The sequence below is a fragment of the Sminthopsis crassicaudata genome, chromosome 2, assembly GCF_048593235.1.
Source record: "Sminthopsis crassicaudata isolate SCR6 chromosome 2, ASM4859323v1, whole genome shotgun sequence".
NCBI lineage: Eukaryota > Metazoa > Chordata > Mammalia > Dasyuromorphia > Dasyuridae > Sminthopsis > Sminthopsis crassicaudata.
The window spans coordinates 316,868,330-316,891,876 of record NC_133618.1 but is presented as its reverse complement, the minus strand read 5'-3'; the positions used below and the strand labels follow the sequence as shown (position 1 = coordinate 316,891,876).

Below are 23,547 nucleotides of genomic sequence, written 5' to 3'. Positions count from 1 at the left end.
AGGTTAGAAAGCTTGGTGCCCCTGGGAAAAGATGCTTAATTTCCCTAAATTTCCTCATCTTTCAAAATGAATTTAGGCTAGATAAGAGTTTCTTAAACTTTTCAAACCAATAACCCTTTTTTGCCCAATAAATTTTTACAGGACCCCAGGTATATAAAATAGGTGTATAAATCAAACATTTACTGATAATAAATCATAAATTCATGATCTCCACATTCAGTTACAAGACACCATATGGAGATGTGACCCACAATTTAAGAAGCTTTGGATTAGATCATAAATTCTAGCTTGAAGAGAACATAAAGGTCATCCAGTCCAATTCTCTCCTTTAACAGAACAAACTGAGGGGCAAAAAGTTTGTGACTTCCCTAAGGTCACATAAGTCATTCAGGAGAAAACCTGGATTTAAAAGGAAGTCCTTTGGTATCAAGACCAGGAGCTGTTCGCCTGCATTTCTTTGCCTCTTAGATGACCTGGGAGGTCCCTTCCAAAACTAAATCCTCAATCACCTGATCCCACAGCAGAATCCAAGCTCAAAATCTCCATGGGCTGAAACTAATGGTACAAACAAACAAAAAAGTATGAGGGTGGGGACAGTAATATAAAAGCTAACAGGAAAATACAAAGTTCTCTATTTGTATTTCAAAAAACATTTGTAAATCACTTTCTCCATGTAAAAATCCTGAGCAACTAAAATCATTTCAAGAGATTATTTGGGCAAGTTCAGAATAGGGAATATCTGGCTTGACAGTAATTTCATATTAAAAAAAAAAAAACCTTAAGGTTTTAGTTGATTACATACTCAGCATGAGAGAGCAGTGTAATTGCTGCTATAAGGTTACCATGATCCTGGGCTATCATTGATAGAAACATAGCATCTAGCTCAAGGGAAGAAATGCCTCCTTCATGCTCCTTCATCTCCTACAACACCGTGTATGTATGTGTGTGCCGGTGGATGCCTGGATGCTTGAGGCACACACATGCATGCTCTGAGGGGATGAGTCTGCATCCTCAGAAATAATGTGTGAATCCTCCTAGATGACCTGGAAGGTCCCTTACAGCACTAAATCCTCATTTACCTGACCTTAATGGACTAGAATCCAAGCTGTGATGTTCATCTCATCTTAATACAGTCTAAAAGGGTAAAGCAAGATGGCAGCATAGTGGATAGGAAAACCTGAGCTCAAAGCTTAGCTAAGACACCTGCTGGATGATGCTGAGTAAGTCACTTAACCTCTGCCTTAGTAAAATCTGTAAAATATTTGAAATATCTAAAATAGTAATAATAATAGCACCTAACTCCCAGAGTTGTTATAAAGATAAACTGAGGTAATGTTTGGAAAATGCTTTGCCAGCCTTTATTTTTGCTATTGTGGTTCAGTCATGTCCAGCTCATTGTGACCCAATTTGAGGTTTCCTGGCAAAGATATTGCATGGTTTGCCATTTCCTTCTCCAGATCATTTGACTGATAAGGAAACTGAAGCAAACAGGGTTAAGTGACTTGTCTAGGGTCACACAGCTAGTAAATGTTTCCTGGCTCTACGACCCACACTCCATCCCCTTCACCACCTAGCTGCCCAACCCTTTATTATTATAATTATTATTATTATTATGGTGGTGGTAGTGATGAGTGTTTTGCTGAGGATACTTAACTTGAAGGAAATAAAACAGTATTGGGAGTTGGAAACTTTAAAAAATACTAACGGATTGACATCAAAGTATAGTAGACTTATTCCCCTTCCTCCTAAGAGCAAAACTAGGATCAAAAGGTAGAAAAGGCTTTAAATCAATTTTTCCATATACAAAGAAACAGATTGAGTACCAGCTGGCATAAAGGGTGGGCCTTGGAGTCTGGTAAACCTAGCCTCAAATCTTGAGTCTGACACATACTCACTATGTGACCAGGAAAAAGTCAGTGATTCAGGCAATTACGGATTTAAATATCCAACGAGTTTTCAGGAGGAACTGAACTGAACCGAACTGAATTATTGTAAGTCCTTATAATAGAGAGTAACAATGAGAACTGCACATAAGTGAAATTGCTTTCTCTAAAATATAGTTGGCTCCCTCTCACTGGAAGTGCTTACTTGAAAAAGGTATTCTTGCCTTAAGTAGCTAATCTAGATTCTAGGATTTTGTGATTCGATAAATATTTATTAAAGCAATTTACTGTATTTAGGTTATGAATTGTCAATATTGCACTAACATATCATAAACGAATTTATTTGAGGATGGAATATTGGCAGTTAGAGTTAGAAGTGGATTAACATCAAGGAATTACTTCTCTAACATACTTTACTATAGGAGAAGCTAGATAATATCAACAACAACAATAACAATATCAACAACAGATGATAGCTAACATTTGAATAAAACTCTTTGAGGCTTATAAAGAATTTTACAAATCTTATCTCATTTGGTCCTTAATAGACCAAACAAGACAAAAGGGATAGTTTTGGAAAGTAGATTTACTTGTCTTTAGATGCCAGCCATGCCTTTTTCAAAATCACAGTTGGAGTTGTGTTCTGAACTGTGGGACTATCTTCTCAGAGAGCAAAAATGACATCATTGAGCCCAAACACAGAAACCCTCATTTGGGGGGAGGGGGTGTTGGGGAGAAGCAGGGGAGGCTTAGACAGATGCATTACAGTGGGACAGCAAGCATTGGTAGGGTGTTGTTGAGAGTGGGTATTTCCTAGTTTTGGACTGCCCGGCCTAGGAGATAGAGAACAAAGAGATTTTTCTTAAGGTTCTGGGAGAGAGTGAGGCCATTTGTCTTTTTGCTCATTATGAGTACCAGGTATCAGGTAAACAATTTGGGAGCAGTAAATGTTTTACAGCAACTAAAGTGGAACTTAACCTTTTAGTGCTTTAGTCTGTGAAGTTGCCCATCCTGGAACCCCCTGCTTGCTATGTATTCTTTCTTCTACAACTAATGAGTCTTTGCCTTAGAAATCCAACCCTCAGGAAACCCAGTGGTTGGCACAAACCGGAGTAAGGAAAAAAATCATCTTCTTCACATATATACTCTTTGCAGTTTTCTGGAGGAATCAATTCAATTGAAAATCATACTATCTTTTTCAGGCTTCTTCAAGAATGCTTTGAGCATGGGATTGTATAATTATGGTTATTACAGCTTCTACTTTCCATTTTCGTTCCTTATGCTTAAACTTTTTGAGGCTCTTCATTAAACATGGCAATCTCAGTAAAGTCAGCAAACTTAATAAGACATTTTAAAAGCAAACTTTAAAAGTCCAGTTAGTCTGGTTTTCCTTTTTACCATATTCTCAGACATTCCTTCAATTTTGTCAGCATTTCTTCATGTCTAAAAACAAGAGACACAACAGAGAAACAGAAAAAGAAGAAAGAGGAGGTGGAGAGCAAGAGCAAAAACAAAAATAATAAGAAATAAGAAGGGGGATATAGAGGAGGAGAAGGAAAACTTCCATTAAATTGGGGAAATGTATTCTCTACCATGACCCTCAAGTTTCTGGAGAATGAAGGCTTAGTCATACTATATTTAGGAGCACTGACTATCTAAAGGCAAATTTTTAAGAAAATTGTTTGAAAATCAGAGGGAGAGAGGTTGACATAAAAGGATGACCCATTCTTGCTCAGCATCCAAAAATACCACCTGAATAATTTCAAGAGGGTCATTAAATGCACGCAGTTGAGTATGAGATAGCATTTATCTCACATGTAAAGCTGGCAACTTGTGAAAAGATCATCCAAAACATTCCAACTTTAGATATCTACAACAAATAGCTTTCCTGTAACTTTAGTCTTGCCATGGACTATTTGTAAATTCCAAGTTGTGAAATATTAAAAGTTCTGCTCTACCCAATAATGAATAGACCCAGAGCAAGTATTCTTCTAAATATGTAGAGATGCTAATCCTGCTATTGGAAAGTGATATGATCTTCCTGCACATTTATATGCCAGACAAAGTAATAGCACAACTTCGTCTCTTATCATTTGTGACTCCATAGGTCAAGACAAAGCAACAAGTATTTATAAAGTACCTTATATATACCAAGCATTTGTAAGCAGTTAGGTGACTCAGTGGATAGAGTGCTGAGTCTGAAGTCAGGAAGACCTGATTTCAGATCTGGCCTTAGACACTTATTAGTTGGGTGACCCTGAAGAAGGAGATAGCAAATCACTCAATTATCTTTGTCAAGAAAACTCATGGACATCATGCTCCAGACCATCATGAAAAGTTAGTATGACTCAACAACAATGTACCAGGCATTGTACTGAGTCCTGGGGATACATAGAAAGACGAAAGCAGTTCCTGTCCTCAAAGAGCTCACAGTCTAGAAGAGACAACATGTACAACTTTTACAAATAAGATACAAGATAAATTGGCAATAAGCAGGCACTGGTATTAAAGGGGATCAGAAAAGGCTTCCTATAGAAGATGGGGTTTTAGCTGGGACTCAAAGGTAGCCAGATGAAGAGAGTTCTAGGCTTGGAAAGGCAACCAAGGAAATACACCAAGTTGGAAAGTGGAGTGTTTTGGGAAAGAAATAGCAAGAAAGTTAGAATCACCAGATTATTGAGTTTATGGAAGGGAATAAAGTGTAAGAAGATTGGAAAAGTTGGAAGGGGCTAGGTTATGAATAATTTTGAACATCAAACTGGTAGTTTTATATTTGATCCCACCTATTTGTTGAATAGGGGAGGAAAAAATGTGTTGTCTTACATTGTGTCTGTATTTTCCTAAGGAAAACAACCAGAAAAGTTCTGTGCCTTAGAACAATAGTGGAAAACACCATAATAAAATTTCCTGCAGGTATATTGGAAAACCACATGAACATTTTCTCTTTTACTATTTTACTTATTTTGTTAAATATTTCTGAATTACATTTTAATCTAGTGGGTACACTCCAAAGTGTTGAGTGGATTGCAGTCTGTGACTGCCTATTTGACATCTCTACCTTAGACTACTCATGGCTCTGCTATATTTCAGTCACCTCTGATCACTACCTTATATTTAGCCCAGTCTCTGGTTCCCTCATATCTAAATCCCTCAATGACCTGACCCTCACAATCCATTCATGGCTATAAAAGTATTTATTTCTTGGATCATTCTATACCATGATATGTTTACTAAAATATGAGCAATGCTATAATTGTCTTGTCCTTGCTGGACAGTGGGATATTGGGGGTAACATTCTAATTAACTGCTTTTGAGTCATCTCCTTAAGGTCTATGGGGGTCTATCAAGAGACTGTTTCAGCCTTTTCACTAAACTTCTCCCTATTCATCTATCTTGCTTTTTCTGGTGTTAGAGTTTGCTTTGATATCTATAGCTTTAAAAATAGTCATGAATAAAGAAGGATGAGTCATTCAGTTTTCCACCTGAAATGCGCTAGCTATAGAACTTCTTTAAGCAATATTTTGTTGGTAGCAGAAGACAAGTCACATCCATAAGTCGTCTTTCCCTCCATCCCCTGCCCCAATGATCCATGTCTCTTGAAGGAAACTGGGGTTGCCACGGAAGCCTGGGGTTTTTTCCCAGATTAAAAGACAGACTATAGTGTTAAAGAAATGAACTTTGTCTTTAAGATCAGATTCCTTAAACTAATGTGTATGTGGGTCTATCTCATTTTGAGGAGGTAAAGAAAATACCAGTTGTTAAATTATTAAGAGGAAATATCAGTTCAATCTAAAAGACATGAGAGGAGGAGAAAAAAGATTAGAGCCATGAAGTCCTTCTAGGGACATATAGATAGATAAAACATAAATACTACTTACTATGTGCTAGGCACTGTGTTAAGGACTGGGGATACAAATCCAAATAAGCATGAGTGCACCTACCCTCAAGTAGATTACATTTTAATGGAGGAAAACAACACATACATGGGAGCTAGAAGTAAGAGTTGGGTAGTTATTTGGTGCAGTGAATAGAGCACCAAGTGTGGATCCAAGAAGACTTCAGTTCAAATCTGCCCTTAGAAATTTGCTGGGTGACCTTGAACAAATCATTCAACCTGATTGCCTCAGTTTCTTCATCTCTAAAATGAGCTGGAGAAGGAAATGAAAAACGACTTCAGTTTTTTTGCCAAGGAAACTCCAGATGGGGTCACAAAGAGATAGACACAGTTGAACAACAATAAATTTATACCACTGCTATTTTTCAGGGATGGGCACCCCGGGTGCCTGCACTTCAATTACATAATTGGTCATGCTTTTATAGATTGCCTGTAACATTTATATAAATGCATGTATATGCATGTGTGCATGCATGTATGACAAATATTTGCATGTTGCATCTATATATGTGTATGCAGTGCCTGCTATGCTATATTGAGCTATCATCCTATATGTACAGTGTATGGTGGTGAGCATACCATATACTCTGTATCAGCATGAGTACTGAATATATATGCTGCTTCTGTGTGCTATAAACACCTATTATGTTTTGCATGCTTGCTGCCTATTGGTATCAATGTAGGGGCTCCTCTAAGACAATAGGTATTCACAATTGCCATTGGATAAGTTATTCTTCACTTCCCTTCCTAAAAAAAACAATTGTATAGTGCTGCTGGCGCAGAATAAGACTGGCTACCGCGTTTCACCCCAGAGGTGGCTACCTTCCAGCAGCGGGTGAGTGATCCCTATATCTCTAACAATCTGTCCTATGCTTTGGGATCCTTTGGATGGAAGGTGCTCTGGAAACAGAAATAATGATCGGTCAGTCTGTTGCCTCTTCTCTTCCCTCCCTGCTTCCACAGATGTGTTGCCTCACGCATTTATTCCTCTGTGTCTTGGTCTGTTTCACCATAGCTTCCTGCCCTGGTTGACACTGATGACTACTTCTCCATCTTCATAACCAAAACAGTTACTTTGGAGTAAGCTTCTTATTCAGGGTACTTGTCAAGAGATGAGTAAAGAATATCCATAGCTGAGCACCAATTTAGAGTTAGAATGGATTCCAGAATTCAACCAGTCACCAGATCATAGAAGCATAGATTTAGAGTTGGAAGGGACCTTAGAGGCCCTTGGAGCTCCAGCCTCCTCATTTTACAGATGAAAAGCCTGAAGACAGAGTTCAAGTGGCTTTATCCAAGGTCACAACATAGCCGGACCAGGTTCTCAGGTCCAGATCCATTATTCTAAAATGCCATTCATTGAGATCACTTGATACCTGAGAGAGAAGTCCATCCACTTATGGAATATTTTTCAAATTCAGTATCTTCCCCCTTCATCATCATTGCTCTAGTAAGGATTCAAGACTCCTCTATCAAGTGAAACACAATAAAATCCAATGGGAAATAAAGATCCCTGTCTGCTGGATTGCCGACAAGATGAGTTTTTGAGATTCATTGCTTTTTCCCTTTGGAATCAAGGGGAATTGTGACAACTCTTTAGGATGGCTTTGTAGGGAACGTACAAAATCAAGAAAGATCATCCAAGTGATTTAAGATTAGAAACTGTTTGCTTTGAAGCATCCCTTTAAAAATGCTATTCTAAGGACCACCCCTCCACAAACACACACTCCATGTTACCACTGAGGTAGATGGTAGATGCTAAATTGATCTCATTTCAATCCTCCACATTCCAGGATGGGAAAAATAGGCAAGGGATGAGAACTCTATCCTAGATATGTTTGTGCCCAAAGGGATGTTAATACGAACTGTTGTTTCCTATCAAAATTTGATGCTTCACTGAGTTTCAGCAAGATGACCTTGACCTTTTCTTGGGAGATGGCCCTTCTAGTTCTCAAAGAGGGAAACTGCAGGAGGTCTGGCTAACAAGAAACCCAGGAGGTACACACACGCTCGGGTGATGCACATCCTAATAGATTGTGAGCATGTGGGAAAGGTAAAGGATATCCCACTGGGTTCTGGGAAAATTCCATTTTGCCAAACCTTGCATAATGAACTGAGGATCCCTGAGATAAGTGGCTGCCTTTCTGGTGTTTTTCAGAAAGTTTCAGGAAAGACAACATAGAATAAGATATAATAAACTTGCCTCAGAGCTTGAATTTAACTCCTTACTTTGACCTAGAATACCATAAGACCCTGGGGCTAGTCAATGAATGTGTATGCATTTCTGCACAGAAATGTAAGAAAGTTTCCTCTTCAGGAGTTCCATATACCTATGAAATCCCAGGTCCCGTTACTACACTCATCCTTCTTATGAATGAATTCAAGTTGCAATCTTTTTAGCAGCTCAATTCAGGAATTCCTCTAATATCATAGGTGAGAATAGCAGAGTATTTTGCTAAAGCCACAACTGAAAAGAGCTGCCATATTTCTTCCACAGTATTAGTATCTAGCTCCTCCCTGATGACTCAAACCTTCAGCATCAGAGTAATTCTTAGAATGGGAAATCTGGAAATAATGGGACATAGGAAGACCCTGTCCAAAAAGTCTCTTATGACTAAAACCCTTTACTAAATTAGTTGCCTTCCTTGTCACATTAAGTTCTCTGGTGAGAGCTCTCTGGTCTGCTGTTCAAGATATACTTCTTTTACAAGAGGCAGATAGGTAGTACAATGGATAGAAAACTACTCCTGGAGTCAGGAACACCTGAATTGAAATCCAGCCTCAGACATTAGCTACAAGCCCCTGGGCAGGCCACTTAACCTTTGCCTGCCTCAGTTTCCTCATAAAAGAGATAATAATAGCTCTTATCTCTCAGAGTTGTTGTGAGTTCATATTTGAAAAGCACTATATAAGTTCTAATTGTTATCAAATTAGATAAGATTTACTATCACAAAAGGGGAAAAAGAGGAGAAAGAGGAACATCATCTATTTTTTTAAGTCCAACGGTTTTTTTTCATTTTTCCACTCTTTTTTATTGCATTAATACATTATTCTGAAATAAAACAAACATTTCCATAAAAAATGATTATACATGAAACTGCAACTCTATGCACAATTTGCTCTTCCTTCCAAATATATAATGCCTTTTATTCTTGATGAGAGAAGATAAGAGGAAAGAGACCTAAGGAGTTGATGACTGGAAGTAGATGATGAAACATCAGAAGAACTGCCAGGGAAATGCAGTCTACAAGGAACATGCAGGCTCTTGCTTTCCTGCCTTTTTCATTGCAAGATCTCACTTGGAAGCTGAACACTGGGTTTTCAGTTAAGAAACCTGGATCTAGCCTCTGCTTGATTTCTTGCTAGTCATGCGACCTTGGAGTAGAGCTCCTTCTGAGTCTGTTTCTTCCCCTAAAATAAGCATAATGATACATCAGCTGCCTTACAGAGTTAGCGTGAGAATATCAGTTTGGAAACAATAAAACACATGATTGCCAGATTTTTGGGGGCACACCTGGAAGGCAGGGAGGAAAGAAGGTTCCTACTCCCTGACAAAAACTGACCCAGATGGTCAGCCTTTAAAAAGAGTAACCTTGAGTGTGAGGGAGAAGATAGGGAGGGCCCAATGTAGCCTATACAAAGCAGAAAATGGTAGACACAGCAAGAGCTACCAGTGAGAAGTTCCTTTGGTTCATTAGGAAATAGCTGAGTCAGGTAGATGATTCAGCAAGGTTCATCACATTGAAGTTCCAAGGTGTCCAAGATTTGTCCCTTTTTTCATATCAGACACAGAAATCAATTTATGTATGTTATTCAGGACACTCAGATTCCCTCTGAGATTATGGATATATCACAGATATATATATGATATAGATATATATAGATATAGATATATTATGGATATATCATAGATAGAGAGAAAAATAGATAGATAGATAGATAGATAGATAGATAGATAGATAGATAGATAGATAAACTACTGACCTATTTGATTATGATATATAATATTTCACAGATTTCACAGTCTTTCTTAGGTAACCTGTTGCTTCATGGATTTGACCAGATCAAAGAAAGCTCTCAAAGGCCTGTCTTGGGTGATTTAAAGAGAAAAGCTATTCTGAAGTTGAAAGAATGATAGGTTACCTGAATAATGTAAATAAACATTCTGACAAGCCTGTTTATATGATTTGGAAGAGGAATTCCCAGAAAATGATCTGGAGATAACTAATATGTCAGATGTCAGATGTAGATAGCCCAGTACATGATCTGTTACATAGTCAGTTCAGTCATATTAACCAAAGTATTTGAAGGGTTATGTCCATTATTTTTATTTTTGACCACAGATGATTTCCTATAAATTCAACTTAATTTTAATTTATGTGAATTTGTTTGTGTCCCTTGATTTTCTATTCCCTAGTATTTTCTTTTCCCTCCTCTAGTAGAATATTTAAAGGCTCTTTTTCATATTTAATTCGGCTTTCTTATTTTATGCCTATAATATACCTACTTGTGGAAAAAATCTAATAAAGAGAATTTTTTTAAAACCAAATTAAAATTATCAGTAGCTATTGAGAGATCGGAAGACTTGGTAAGAGCAAGAGAGTAAAATATAGACCATACAAACAAAATTTGCCAAATTGCTACCCCATCAATACTCTGGTATCTGTGCTTCAAAGAGGCAGCACCCTTCTAAAAATATGGGAGTCAATATAAGACATTCCCCCCAGCCAGATCTTCAAAGAGTATCCCCTACAGTTCTCCTCAAACCCAAGTCTTGGTCTAGCTGCTGTGGAGGCTTATAACAAACCATAATTCATTATTACAGTTTCTTCATGGGTAAAATAGTAACACAATCACCCAATATCTACTGTATTTAAATAAGATATTGGATCAATCATATGAGATAGATATGAAAGCACATTGAAATATAGAGAGTGCTATAGAAAGAAATGACTGCATTGTTTTAATAATAAATGTGCATAATCCTTTTCTAGTCACAGGCCTAGATAGAACCACTATAGATCACTTAATTCAATCATTTTTTCCTAAACAACTCCAAAAAGGTGAAATGTCCTCTCTTTCCTCAAGCCTTTTTAAAAATAAATTTGGGGGGGTTTTGTTTTTATATCACCAAATTTCCTACTATATCACTCCCCCTACCTCTTCCAGAGAACCATCCCTTATAATAAAGAATTTTTAAAAGGAAGGGGAAAATGTTTAGGGAGATTAACCAATATTTTAAAAAACTGAGGTATAATTCTATTATAGAATCCTACAATAATATTCCCTTTTAGGAATTAATTATGGTTCTTTGATCAACATTTTAACATTCAGTGTTCTATGCCTATTATCCCCCAACTGTGTAAAAAAACATATCCCATATCTTTGCTTTGTTTCCCCAAGTCTTTCATTGATCATTGAGGAAGACATTTTTATGGCTTCCTAAGCCAAAAACTGACTAATGTAAAATTACTGTCTAACAAAAATTCCCCCTGCTTTCATTTGATTTTATTTCTTTCATCAGTAGAGGGAACTAGAAAAGAATACCCCACACACAAACCATTCAAGATTGCAGCAGACTGTCTTTTTTCCTTATCTTTCCCCCTTAGCTCAGCTTCTCCAAGTCATCCAACTTTTCCTCTCTGTTCTTGCTGTCTTCTGCAGAAATTGTGGTGATTTCCATCCTTCCAAAGTCATTTGAGAATCCTGCACAAATTTGAATGTTTTATTCCTATACATGGATAACATCACTATTCAACAGTCACTCCTTGAGCTTCTAACTGTATGACTACTGAAGTCACTTTTTTATTAAATCAAACACACATTCTTTTGCTGAAATGGTAAGGGGGAAAAAGACCTCCCCATCCTTTCAAACTGAGCTTTCAGCAAAGAAAATTTTTCAGTAGCAAGTGAAAAATGCAGTAACACAAGAGGATGATATGATTCCCAAGTCACTTTAGTTGATGAGGAAGAATAAAAGGAAGGAAAAAAATGGGAATGGGGAAGAAGGAGGAAGAAGAGGAAAGGGAGAAAAAAAAGAGTGTTTCATATTGGATAGATTAATAGCAATTAACTTTTCCTGATCCTAGAAATTTGGAATAGGTGCCCAAATCAATAGCGGGGAGCAATAGGCAGAAAGAAAGAATAGAATTTATCTCCAAATTATGATAAAACCAAGCATCTAAAAAAGAAGAGGGTTTGAAAATTTCCTACAGGTGATTCAGGCAAAGATTGCATCCTGCTTTTAAACAATTTAAACTTAACTACTCTTCCCTACTAAGCCAGAGGCCATGGTCACATCCTGGACATAGTCCCAAAGTTCAACCACTATCTGTTCTTACAATTTTCCATAGAACCCTATTCCCAGGGAAAAGCCCTCAGGTAAGTAGCAGGAGCTCTGGGTCACCTGACCAGTGCATGCTTTATTGATTAATGTCTGAAAGTGAAATGAACAGAATTAAAGCATGTTAAACAGCATGTTGATTTTTTTTTTAAACACACAATGTTCACAAAAGGGGAATCCTTCCCTTTTGTGTGTGTGTCTTTAAAGAAGATAATAAATATAAGAACTGCATGACCTTCTAGGCCCCCAGTCATAAAGACAAGACAACCATAACACTGAGGAGATCTCTATGGTATGTGGAACACTAGTCAAACGTGGATAAGAATGAAATGGGTGTTAGTGAACACAGCACAAAGCACATGGGCCATGAAATTAAAGGTTCCTGAATTCTGTTGGATTACATTTGCCAAGTCTATTGGAGGTGAAAAAAAAAAAAAAACACTTAGTCTACACACAAAGATATAGTCACATGATATCTCTGGGACTTACCTTGCCTATCTGAGCTTTTAATCTTAGTATTCCATTTCATTTCAAGATCCTCTGCTAGAGGCATCCTGTCTTCTCCTTAGCTAGCATCCATTAGTAGTTCAGCTGATCCCTTAGGCTGGTCTGGCTGCCTTGCTTTGGGCACCAAGAGATGCTCCAGACTGACTCATAAAAAGATTTCTCCCTTCCTTCCTCACCCCCATCCTGAGATTCTGTGTCTATTTAAGAGCCAGACATGTGTAGAATGTACCAAATCTGACTCTAGGGCTTGTCCTTCATTAATGCTAAAAAAAATTAGGAAAGAGAAGGGGAGAGAAACAGTTCTAAAAAGGCCATAGTGGAAGTTCTTGTGGTGCCTATAGAATGAAAAGGTCTCGGAGCAAGGAGCCCTGTGATTCTGTAAGATTCATCTTGGTAACAGCTTGTTTGAACATGAATGGTTCCCATAGGCAGGGGGCAGCTGTCATTAATGAGAAGTGGCTTTGATCTTTGGTGAGCTCCTTAGGAATCTTATTCCTTTAGAGAGAAAACAACTAATGAACAAGCTTAATGACCTACTTCCTTTCCTTTAACCCTATGGCAGGCACCTAAGCAATACCTGTGGGAAGATTGAGCAGCAACTACTCTGCTGGAGATGCTCTATCCATCTGCAGGCAGCATTGGACAATGAGCTGAAATGGCAGTGCTACTATTCCCAGCATACTTGTTCCCCCTATAATAACTATGTTGTTTTTATTGTTGTTGCTTAACAACATAGCTGAAACTTGAGGTAGGGTAGGTGACAGACAGGATGATGGAAGCAAAAATAGCCAAATACACTATAATCGGTTATGAAAACAAACTTAGAATCTCTTCCATTAGATGCTACTCTTAACCTTATCTTCAGGAACTGGCCTAACAGTGGGTTTTAATAAACAAATGGAGACTCGGAAAGGAAGAACTCTAAAATTTAGAATTTCAAATTCATTTATCAGAGGGGTGGGGAAGCCTTGGTAGCATACCTTTCAAACCTGAGCCTACTGAAACAGTAAGAAAGACTTAATTTCAGATCCCACCCCAGATACTACTAATCATTGGACCCTAAATGCCTGCCTCAGTTTCCTCAACTGTGAAATATGAATAATAATTGCTTCTCAAGGTTGTGTCATAACGATCAAGTGAGACAATATAAAATATTTCACAATCCTTCAAGTGCTATAAATGCTAGCTATTATTATAATCATCTGGAAATGAGCTGCTCTCAATCCTTAGAAAGCAGAAGTGCTGTTACAGTGTTTCTTACTCTATTATACTCATCTGTAGCTATCTTTTATTAAGTATCTATGATTTTTTTTCATATCTGTCAATTAAATCAGAGAACCAGATACCAAATTGGGCACTCCCAGAATACAGACATTTGGGGATGTGATGAGTAATTATATCCCAGGGCTGGTAGATGAAGAGAAGATACCTGACAATGAGCAGACTCCAAGACAATATGGAGCTGTTGGTAATAGATTTGCCTTTTGTCTTAGCACCTTCAGAAAATACTTAAACCATATTTACCATAAGTAAATATCCTATCCTTAAAAACCTCTAGGATACATTTCATAGCCTCATAGAATATAGAACATTCTGTCAAGGAATCTTTCATATATCCAAGGACATGCTAGCAAATGTTTAAAATCCTGCTGTTTAGGACAGCATGAAAAGGACAAATGAAACACTTTTTGGAGGCAGTCAGGGTTAAATAAATTTCCCAGGATCACAGAGCTGGTAAGTATCTAAAGCTAGATTTGGACTCAAGTACTATTGACTCTAGGCTCAGTGCTCTGTCATACTGCCTTGAGGCTTACTGCCCCATGAGACACTTTTAAAGCTTAAACTTCATTGTCCAGTGTTCTTCCATTACTTCCTTAAATCTAGAATGTCAACAAAATAATAAATCAAGCTCTAATTTGTAGGGTTTGTTCATTTCCAATATATAAATGCTTATATTGAGATTTTAACAATTGGATTATATACACCTCTGATTATATTCTCTCCCTAAATTTATCTTGACATAAATTAAGCATAGTGTACCTGAAGATTCAAAAACCTGATGCTGAAGCATCTGGCAAAGCAGAAATGGGGGAAATCAAACAAGGAATTACAGTTTCAGAAAGTGTCAATATCAACAGTAGGCAAATTACTGGACCAAATACAGAGAACCTAATTGTTAGGTTCTTACTAAGTGCTGCCACAGGTAGCCCTAGGGAACTTCTAAATTTAGTTCTCTATACCATTAATTTTCTAATTTTTGACAAAGATGCACTGGCTCCAGCAGACAGGTTTTATAACCCACCAGAAGGGCAGTGTCCAGTGCGAGCAGCTCCACTGTCCTTAGATAATCGCCAGGTGATGTGGAGAGACCCAGAAAGTGGTGAATGGAAGGGACCATTCTGCCTGGGGGGAGATCTGCTGTGTCAACTCAAATCTCTCGGACAGATTCTTCTTCCTGTAGAGAACCGTTGTCTCCAGACAGTTGCCGTTAACTCTCGTCCAGAGAAGTGACTTCCCTTCCTGCAGAGAGCCGCCTCAAGTCTGGTCTAGAGCAGAGACTCCCTTTTTCCTCCAGAGCTGTCCTCTTTATCCTCCCAGAGAATGGGCGTGGGATAAGGCAAGGGCTTCTGGGAAGAATTACTTCAACCAATGAACTTGCTCCTCCTAAGCATGCAAGCTCTTCCCCAGGAATTCACAAGTTAAACTCCCAGGAATGGCCGGAACTAGAAAATTGTTAAGTACCGACTTAGCACTTAGTAAAAACCTAATATCTCATTATCTCATTAGCACTTAGTAAGAACCTAACACCTTATGAGTATCTACACTGGTTTTTCCTTGTAGAAAAAATAGGATAGATGACACCATCCTACGGTCAACAAGACTACAGACAATGTATATATTTTTAAATACAGACCGATTGATCATTGAGCTTATCAGGTACTTCTCTTGTATTCCCAATCAGAGCAATCTTCCTTTGAATATATCTGACTTTTCTGCAAGGAGTTGTGCCCTCATACCCATTCAGAAAAGTACAAACCATGTAATACAGGGGTCCTAGCTAAATTGGTCTTATGTGTTCCTAGAAGCAACTCTTGGGAATCTGGGGCTGATTTTATTATTGTTTGGTTTTTACATTTTAAAAAGGGACTGCTATAAAGAGTTTGATCAAGTCTTGTGCAGAAGCCATTGTTAGGATTGAGAACATTTATAGTATATAAGGATATCCCCATTACCAAATGGGTAAATAAATTATTCATTAGGAATTGTTCTAGGTAAAGGACAGCCAGTGCTCCTCTGAGTATTACAAGAGTCATGATGACTGATTTAAAACCTTTTCATGGTATTTGCATCTAGTTCATTGTCTCTTCCCAACCAGTTGGGAAAAAAATAATATGTGGCTTCCAGGCAGGAAGCTGCCATCACCATCTTGGAGCCAAACTGTATATGCCCAGTTCCAAACAACTGTATAAGCTCTAATCTACCTTCTACCTCCTGCTTCATACAAAAGAGCTCACTTCTCTTACTGGGTTTTGTTTTCTTTTTTTAGAATATGTGATGTGATATTTGTCATTTCCCAACAATACCCATTTTCAGCCCAACCTTGTCACCTGTCTCAATACTTCCCATCTAATTCCCTTGACTAAAATCAAGTTGTAGGGTAGTCCACAGAGATTAAAACTCTGACCTGATGATTAAAGAGTCTCCTTTCACGGGTAAGTAAGATCCTGTATAGCCCTAATTTCTTCCCCCTTGCACTACCACCTTCAGAGCACCATTCAGGCTCTCACCACCCCTGGGTTCACCCAGATCTATCCAGTGTCCCAGTGGATTGTAAAGCTTGCATATGAATCCTTCCAAACTTGGGGGTTTCCATGTAAACATGCCCCTTCCATGGAAATTGGTGGGCAGAGTGGTTGTTTCTGTTGCCGGTATAGAACTGACGCCTGCTTGTCTGTCTGTCTATCTGTCTGTCTGTGCATATGTGTGTGTTTGTCGATTGTCCTTCTTGCAGGGAAAGTCACTGGTGGGCAAGCGCCTCACGGGCCTGATGCAGTCCTCCTGACAGTTCCGCCAGCTGAGACGGCAGCCGCTGACCACGTGGGCGGGCGGCGCCGCTCCACATCTGCAGAAAGACTAACCTTAAGGGGCGATTTGATTACTGTGAAAGAAAAGGAGTGAGGGGGAGAAGGGAGGTTGAGGAAAGGAGTAAGTGCCTAGGACTGGATGAGGTGGAAAATGCAGAAGAGAAAAAGAAACCAACCGCAGAGCTGCAGAGATGCCGCCTTATATAGTTTACATCAACATTTTCTTACCTGTATAGCTTTGTTATGACACTCCGTTCCCTAAGAGGTCCTTGTTTCTTCTCACCTGAATTAAGGGAAGAATGCCTCACTGTGAACAGAGGGTTTGGCAGGGCCAAAGTTTTCCTGCTAAGACTTATTACTTGCTATCATTATCATTATTATTGTTACTGCTGTTATTATTATTATTACTACTACTACTGTCCAAAATATCCTTCTTTATGGGAAAAGAGAGAAAGGAGAGCTAGGCTGAGCACAATCAGTATTAATTACCATTCTCCCTTTTCTCTGGCACACCCACAACTCTAATAGGGACAAGCCTGCTACTGTCACAATCACACCTCCGCCCCCATCCACCCCCCCATTTGTGGCTACCTAGGCACAATAAAATAGTCACCAGAAGCTTCTTCCACTTAAGAAGTATGATTCATTTCTTCTGCACTCTGAAAGCACTCTAGGGGTTCCCTTCCCCCATGCCTTCAAGCCCTTCACTCCCCCTCAGACAGACTTAGAGAAAAATGCTCTGATTGCCTTTCTCCTTAGTTGTCTCCTGGTCCAGAGAAATCAAAGCATCCATGATTCCTTCTATAGAGAAAAAGAGCATCAGTGCATAAAGAAGAGCCACAGATTTATTTAAGGCTTGAAAGACTTGTCATTTTATCATTTACTTCTTACACTTGTTCCAAGTATATTCCCTCCCACTTTATTCAGAGCTTAAGATCTGGAGAGAACTCTGGGGATACTGGAGTTCTCCAGGTTTCACCAACCCAAGAGAAAGATGAAAAGAGAGAAAAGTCTTAGTCTAGGGGAGTCAACTGGATATTTCACTGGCCGACAGTTCCTCGAGTTGGTTTGGATATGGTCAAATTTCTCAATAAGAACTCAGATATGCCCAGAAACAGCACTAGTGGCAAAGGAATTGTCAATACCCACATAGCATATCTCAAAATTGTACTGCATACATAAGAAGTGCAGAAAATAATACAAACAAAATAATATCAGTTATTTGGTGAGAAAACTAAACTAACATGGATAAACTGGGGTTAGATTTCTTTACAATCTCTAGCCTCCCTGTATATCTGTCATCAACTGCCATTTATCAGTGGCACTGCTCCCTAGTGACCCCCAGACAAAATTATTGATAAATCTATAACCCAGTAAGACTATGTTTTTCCAAGTCAGTTGCTCAATCATCTCTTTAATTTATTTCCAGCCACATTCTTTTAGATATAAACAAAAAACAATAGAAATAAAATGATTATCATTGGTGATTTCTTGATTCACATAATACAATTTTTAGTATTTACTAAAGGATACATTCAGACTTCACACACCACCACCACCACTGCTCCTCAAACTTGATTTGCTCCTTTTTTCATTTCTGGCCCAAAATGCCGAATCAGTTCCCTGTAATGGATTTTTCTTTATCCTGCCAGATCTTAGGCATTACAGCCTTCCATCTTCCATGTCTGAGCTGTCATGGACATTGGCAAGTTTCTAGTTTCCAGTCTTGTTTTACCTCAGTTTCTCTTACCTGTAAAATGGTGAAAAAAAAATTTGCTCCTATTTGGTGGGCTTAGTAGGAATTATGCAATAATTACAAACATTCTCAGAGAGCCAAATTTAGTCAGGAAGTGGATGAACTTGGGCCATGATACCTGGGACTTTGTTTCACATGTGGTAGATTGCCAAAAGGGGCTATCAGTTCAATGGCCCCAAAGTGTACCCGGCATCAGAGAATGACTAGAACAAAATTATAGGGATTATGGAGTCTGGGATACAGAAGTAAAAATGGGTCCCTTCCTGGAATTTTCTATAGGGATTAGCCCCAAGTAATTTAGATATTGCATGCCCTGTCCTTGAGCCTAACTGTGGGAAAGGCCACAGGGCCCTTATATTCTTCTGTGTGCATGAACTGCTTGAGGCACATAATCTACTTTAGCTTTTGACACCATCCCTCCCATCTTACTGCTTTTTACACCCTACTTGCTGTCACATACAACTAACCATTTCTGAGTCCAGCCAGAGAGCTGCTAGCATGTCCCTTAGGTCTCAAAGCATAGTACATTGCCTCCATTTCCTTGATAAGTCATCAGGAGCAAAAAGAACTTGCTAGTGACAAAGGAAAGCTTTGAAAGTGGAAATGCTAAGGGTGAATCAGAGTAGTCCTCCACAATTGGTCCCTGAGCACAGGCACTACAATCTCTTTTCTCAAACCCCAGGTGGCTTGCTTATTATAAATTGTGTTTCCTGGCACTTTTCCATGGCTCTAAAATGGACTTTTCAGATTATGTTGTCATCAGAATTATGTGCTCTCTATTGAAATCAAAGCTCCCTTGGATGGATGAGATTCTTTAACCTGAGATCGTGGTCTCAGGTATCCTTGCTGAATTTAGCCAAGGCCTTGAGAGACCTGCTAGAGTCTCAGTTAAGGACAACTGGCCTCCAATATTTGTGAACTCAGCACATTTGAGAAAGTTCCTTAGACCTCCAAGGTAAAGGAAAGATCAACCAAGATTCTCAAAATAAGTGGTTTGGGTTCCTTAAATGAATTTATGATGGATGTCATATCCCATCTAAGGCAGGAAAGATACCAAAACACCTAAAGATTGTTGGTTCTCAAAGGCAGCATATGGGTTGCCACTGCAGAATGCAGTGCAAAGTCAGCATGGGAATGCTAGTTCTGGTATGAAGCTACATCCAGAGTGTCTTGACTTAGACCAGTCCCTCCATTAGCCTGACCTCTATGTTTTTCTAGAGCCCCCGTGTGTAGAACCAGACCAGAATCAAAACAAATTTCTTATTGACCCTTTTCTACCCCCTTCACCCCTACCTTCAGTGACAGCACCGAATATACTCACTGGGCCCAAACTTTGAAAACCTGCGCTAGGATAGGTGTGTGACAATGGTACCCTATAGCATGGAATACCAAGGCAGTGTCAAGAGAAACAACCTCCACCCAGGAGGCAAAGTAAATTTAGTGAACTAAGCAAAATTTCCAGGATAAAAGGATACGTATATTTACTTTCTCCAATAAGGACAAAATAGAAAAAGCATAGGTCACCAACAGGCAAATTCCTAATTTCTTCTGAAATAATTCCATTGCAGGCAATACAATACCAACAATTGCAGGCAATACCAACACAATACAATGACATTTATTAATTACCTACTAGATAAGGAACATTGTATTAGATACTGGAGGAAGTATCAAACTTAAATAAGATACCATTCCTACCTTTAAGAATCTTCCAGTCTAGTAGAAGGATAGGTAAGAAATACACAGAAGTACATTTAATACATATTTCATGATCAACACATTAGAGAGGTATAAAAAACATGCTTTGAAAGGCCTGGAGGGGAAAGATAATTTCCAACAAAAGAAATCACAGAAGGATCTTGGAGAAGATGATATTTGAATTGGGCTCCAAAAGATCAGTAGGAATACCCAAGGCATCAGTTAATATGCTCCTCTGAGCTAAGAAGGTGAGGAGTCTCCAGGCATCCAGAAACTGTTTAGCAGACAGCTAAACAGATATTGGTGAGAACTAGCAACAAAGTAGGACCAGGCAATCTGAATGCATTTCCCACAGCTACAGACCAATATAATCAATATCATCCATTGGCTGGGAATTTGTTAGAAATATCCTGAGCTCTCTATCAAAACCAGAGTCCTTCTTGTGAGATTCCAAGTTGCTGGTTGTACTCCAGGGAACCCAATAGATGCCCTGGCAATAAATCTCTTCCTAGTCAGTAAACTTGGTATGTTCAAACTACCTCACCTCCTAGCTGATACACTAGGAAACTACCATCTGCTTACTTCTTTCCTTTTGAATCTGTTTCTCTCTTGTGGCCCCTTCATATGCATGAATTTTCAAAAGCTACTTCTGAGATCCATGCAGGGAGACTAGGAAGGGACTAGGGACTTTAAGCTCTCTCACTCTCTTCAGCAAAGTTTCACAATGCTTCTGTTCCCACTGAGCCATTACAATAAATGACAGTTAAGATGGTGTTCAAGTTATCTAAGCAAAAGTAGTAATGTGCCCCTCAAAAGTCAAGCATTAATAAACACCATGGTCTGTAGTATGGACAAGTAGTAGACAAACAATGCAATATTCACCCGACCTATTTTTCTGCCAAAGAGTCCCCAATGCCCACAATCTAGAAGTTAATACTACATGGTATTAAGGCATTGTTGGACAGTCTCAGATGGCAGTTCTAAGGTCATAATGTAGTAAAGTAGAATCTGTAGCAATAAAGTCCCACAGGTCAGTACAGTGGAGTAGTGCCAGATTACTAGAGTCAAAAAGCCTTGGAGAAAGCTATAGAGGAGATTTTCATGGAAGTAAACAAATGGTGATCTAGTCACATATACAAGGGAGGCACCAGGGCTCAGATATATAGATCAGACTCAAGTATTACAAACTCTACCTTTTTTTTTTGCTGTGTGGTAAAAGGATACATTTGAATGGTCTCTACTGTACTGCATGTGGTTCTCAGTAATTTATTATTACAGACTTTGGGGGCAATTGGATTCCAGAACCAAACTTGCTAGTGTGGTCTGAAAATAAACAACTTTAACCCCACCGCCTACCCAGATAATTCTGTATGACTCGATGGGTGGGGGAGCTAGCTTTCTTGGACAGTGATTTATCTCTAGCAAAACACAATATTCCTCTGCACATCCAATTATCTGTTTTCTTTCGCCTGAAACAAACAAAATGGGGAGGGGGAAGCTATGTGCCCAGCGGCTTGGAAATTCTAAATCACTGAGATGTTCTGGTTTCTGCAAAGAAGGTAGTGTATGTCACCGGGGACTTCAGATCTCTAGGTTTTCATGATTCAGTGATTTCTTTTCCCAACTGTTTATGCTCAGACATAAACCTGACCACCTACTAAGCCATAAGTGTAGTTGGAAATGTCATAGATCTGCCCTTGAATAAAGTCATAGACTCAAACACTGATGCAGACTGAGCATTGAGCGAGGAAAATTCACTTTTCCTGAGTGATGGACGGTCTTATCACTGATTAAAGCCTTGGGCTCCAGAATATTAGACTGCCTATGAATCAAACAAACAAGCAAGACTAAAGAAACACTGAAAAAAAAATCTTAAGACTATCTGTTCTATTAATGAAGCGGATGCCTTCCAATGAAGGACATGCCATGTTGGCAGAAATTTTGTTGCTAGAGGTAAAAAAAAATAATATAGGGGGCAAAGGGGTACTCACATAGTAATATCAATTCACCCCTGAGGATGTCTTCCATCTTGAGAGAAAAACTCCCTCCCAGAAATAAGGTCCTGATGAAGGGACTCTTATTTGATGGGAATTTCGATTGCTAGCAAGTTTCATTTCCTTTCACCGCATAAGGCATTTAAATGCCATTGGTTAAGGGACTGCAGAATTATATTCAGTCTTTTTGAATTAAATTGAGACCCTGGAAATGAATCTCATGGACCATGCAGAAGTGGCCATTTCTGCCTTATATTAAAGTGGCTTTAACTCACTGTAAGTCTTGGCCACCATCCAGCCCTTGGGAGCCAGAGTTACTCAAGCATTTGCAAACCCAGACCCTGGACTATCTGAGGATCTTCTCATCCACATTAATACACATCCGTGATTCATCAGAGCCTCAGAGCAGACCTGACTGCCAGATAAGATTTGTCTCAAAAGACAAGCTCTTTCAGGCGTGGGGCCTGTGGAAGAGGCATAAGGTTGCCAAGGTCTCACCTCATACTTTCTGTTAAGCCTAGAGCTGGGAGTTAGGAGGCAGTGAAGGTTGTTGAAAAAACTTAAGATGTTGATGTAAATGTTTATAGGGAGTATTATCAACTTATTTCTGGTGCCCATACCTACTGAGTGCCAGTGTGCTCTAAAAGGCCTTGAATGTTTTAGCATTTGAGAAGGAATCATGGTACAAATAAGGAGCCAGAGAACTGAGGTTCAAACCATATTTATTACTTGTGTGACTTTGGAAATTTTATTTAACTTCTCTGGGATCCAATTTCCTTAATCATAAAATAAAGGTTTTGGATTTGATCAGGGACTCTTAACCTGGGATCCATAGACAGATTTCAGGAATATTCTCATATTTATTATTTCCACTAACATTTATTTTCAAATGATTAATTTCCTTCAATTATAAAGTTAAAAAAATACATTACAGTTATCCTTTCCATGTAGCAACTTTCCCATCATTGTTCTTATATATCACCAGACGGCATATGGGAATTTTGGGGGAGTTTTACAAAAGCCACAGTTGACACATAAAAGCCAGTAAATGACACAGAAAAAGTTTAGAAACTTAGAAATGCATCATTGTTATTAAAAGGCATTCTAGTAGCATCATACAAGAAAAAGCTAAGTCCTTATATGATTTCCTTAAGGAAAATGAAGTCTAAATAACTGTTATCTAGAATCATTCCATAATTATATTCATTCTCCTTGTTCACCTCAACTAATACACATTTATTAGATACCTACTGTGAATAAGGCACTTCATTAAGTATTAGGAATACCAAAATAGAAAGGAGACAGGTCCTGACTTCAAGGAGTTTACATTCTACTGAAGGAATCCTACATGTTCCCAGGTAAGTTGATATGAGACACATAAGATAT

The 23,547-nt window shown here is 38.7% G+C and overlaps 1 protein-coding gene across 2 annotated transcripts in view; it reads left to right on the top strand.

The window, feature by feature from the left end:
* RGS6 (regulator of G protein signaling 6) overlaps positions 1-22,267 on the top strand; it is a 657,670-nt gene extending 635,403 nt beyond the window's left edge. Inside the window, exons 18-19 of one of the 2 annotated variants that reach the window (XM_074290125.1) lie at positions 6,547-6,613; positions 16,641-22,267. In XM_074290125.1, the coding sequence (XP_074146226.1) occupies positions 6,547-6,613; positions 16,641-16,807 (234 nt within the window). In that variant the 3' untranslated portion in view covers positions 16,808-22,267. The remainder of the gene's footprint in view (positions 1-6,546; positions 6,614-16,640) is intronic. The other variant, XM_074290124.1, reaches the window with a different exon arrangement.
* The last annotated feature ends 1,280 nt before the right edge of the window (positions 22,268-23,547 follow it).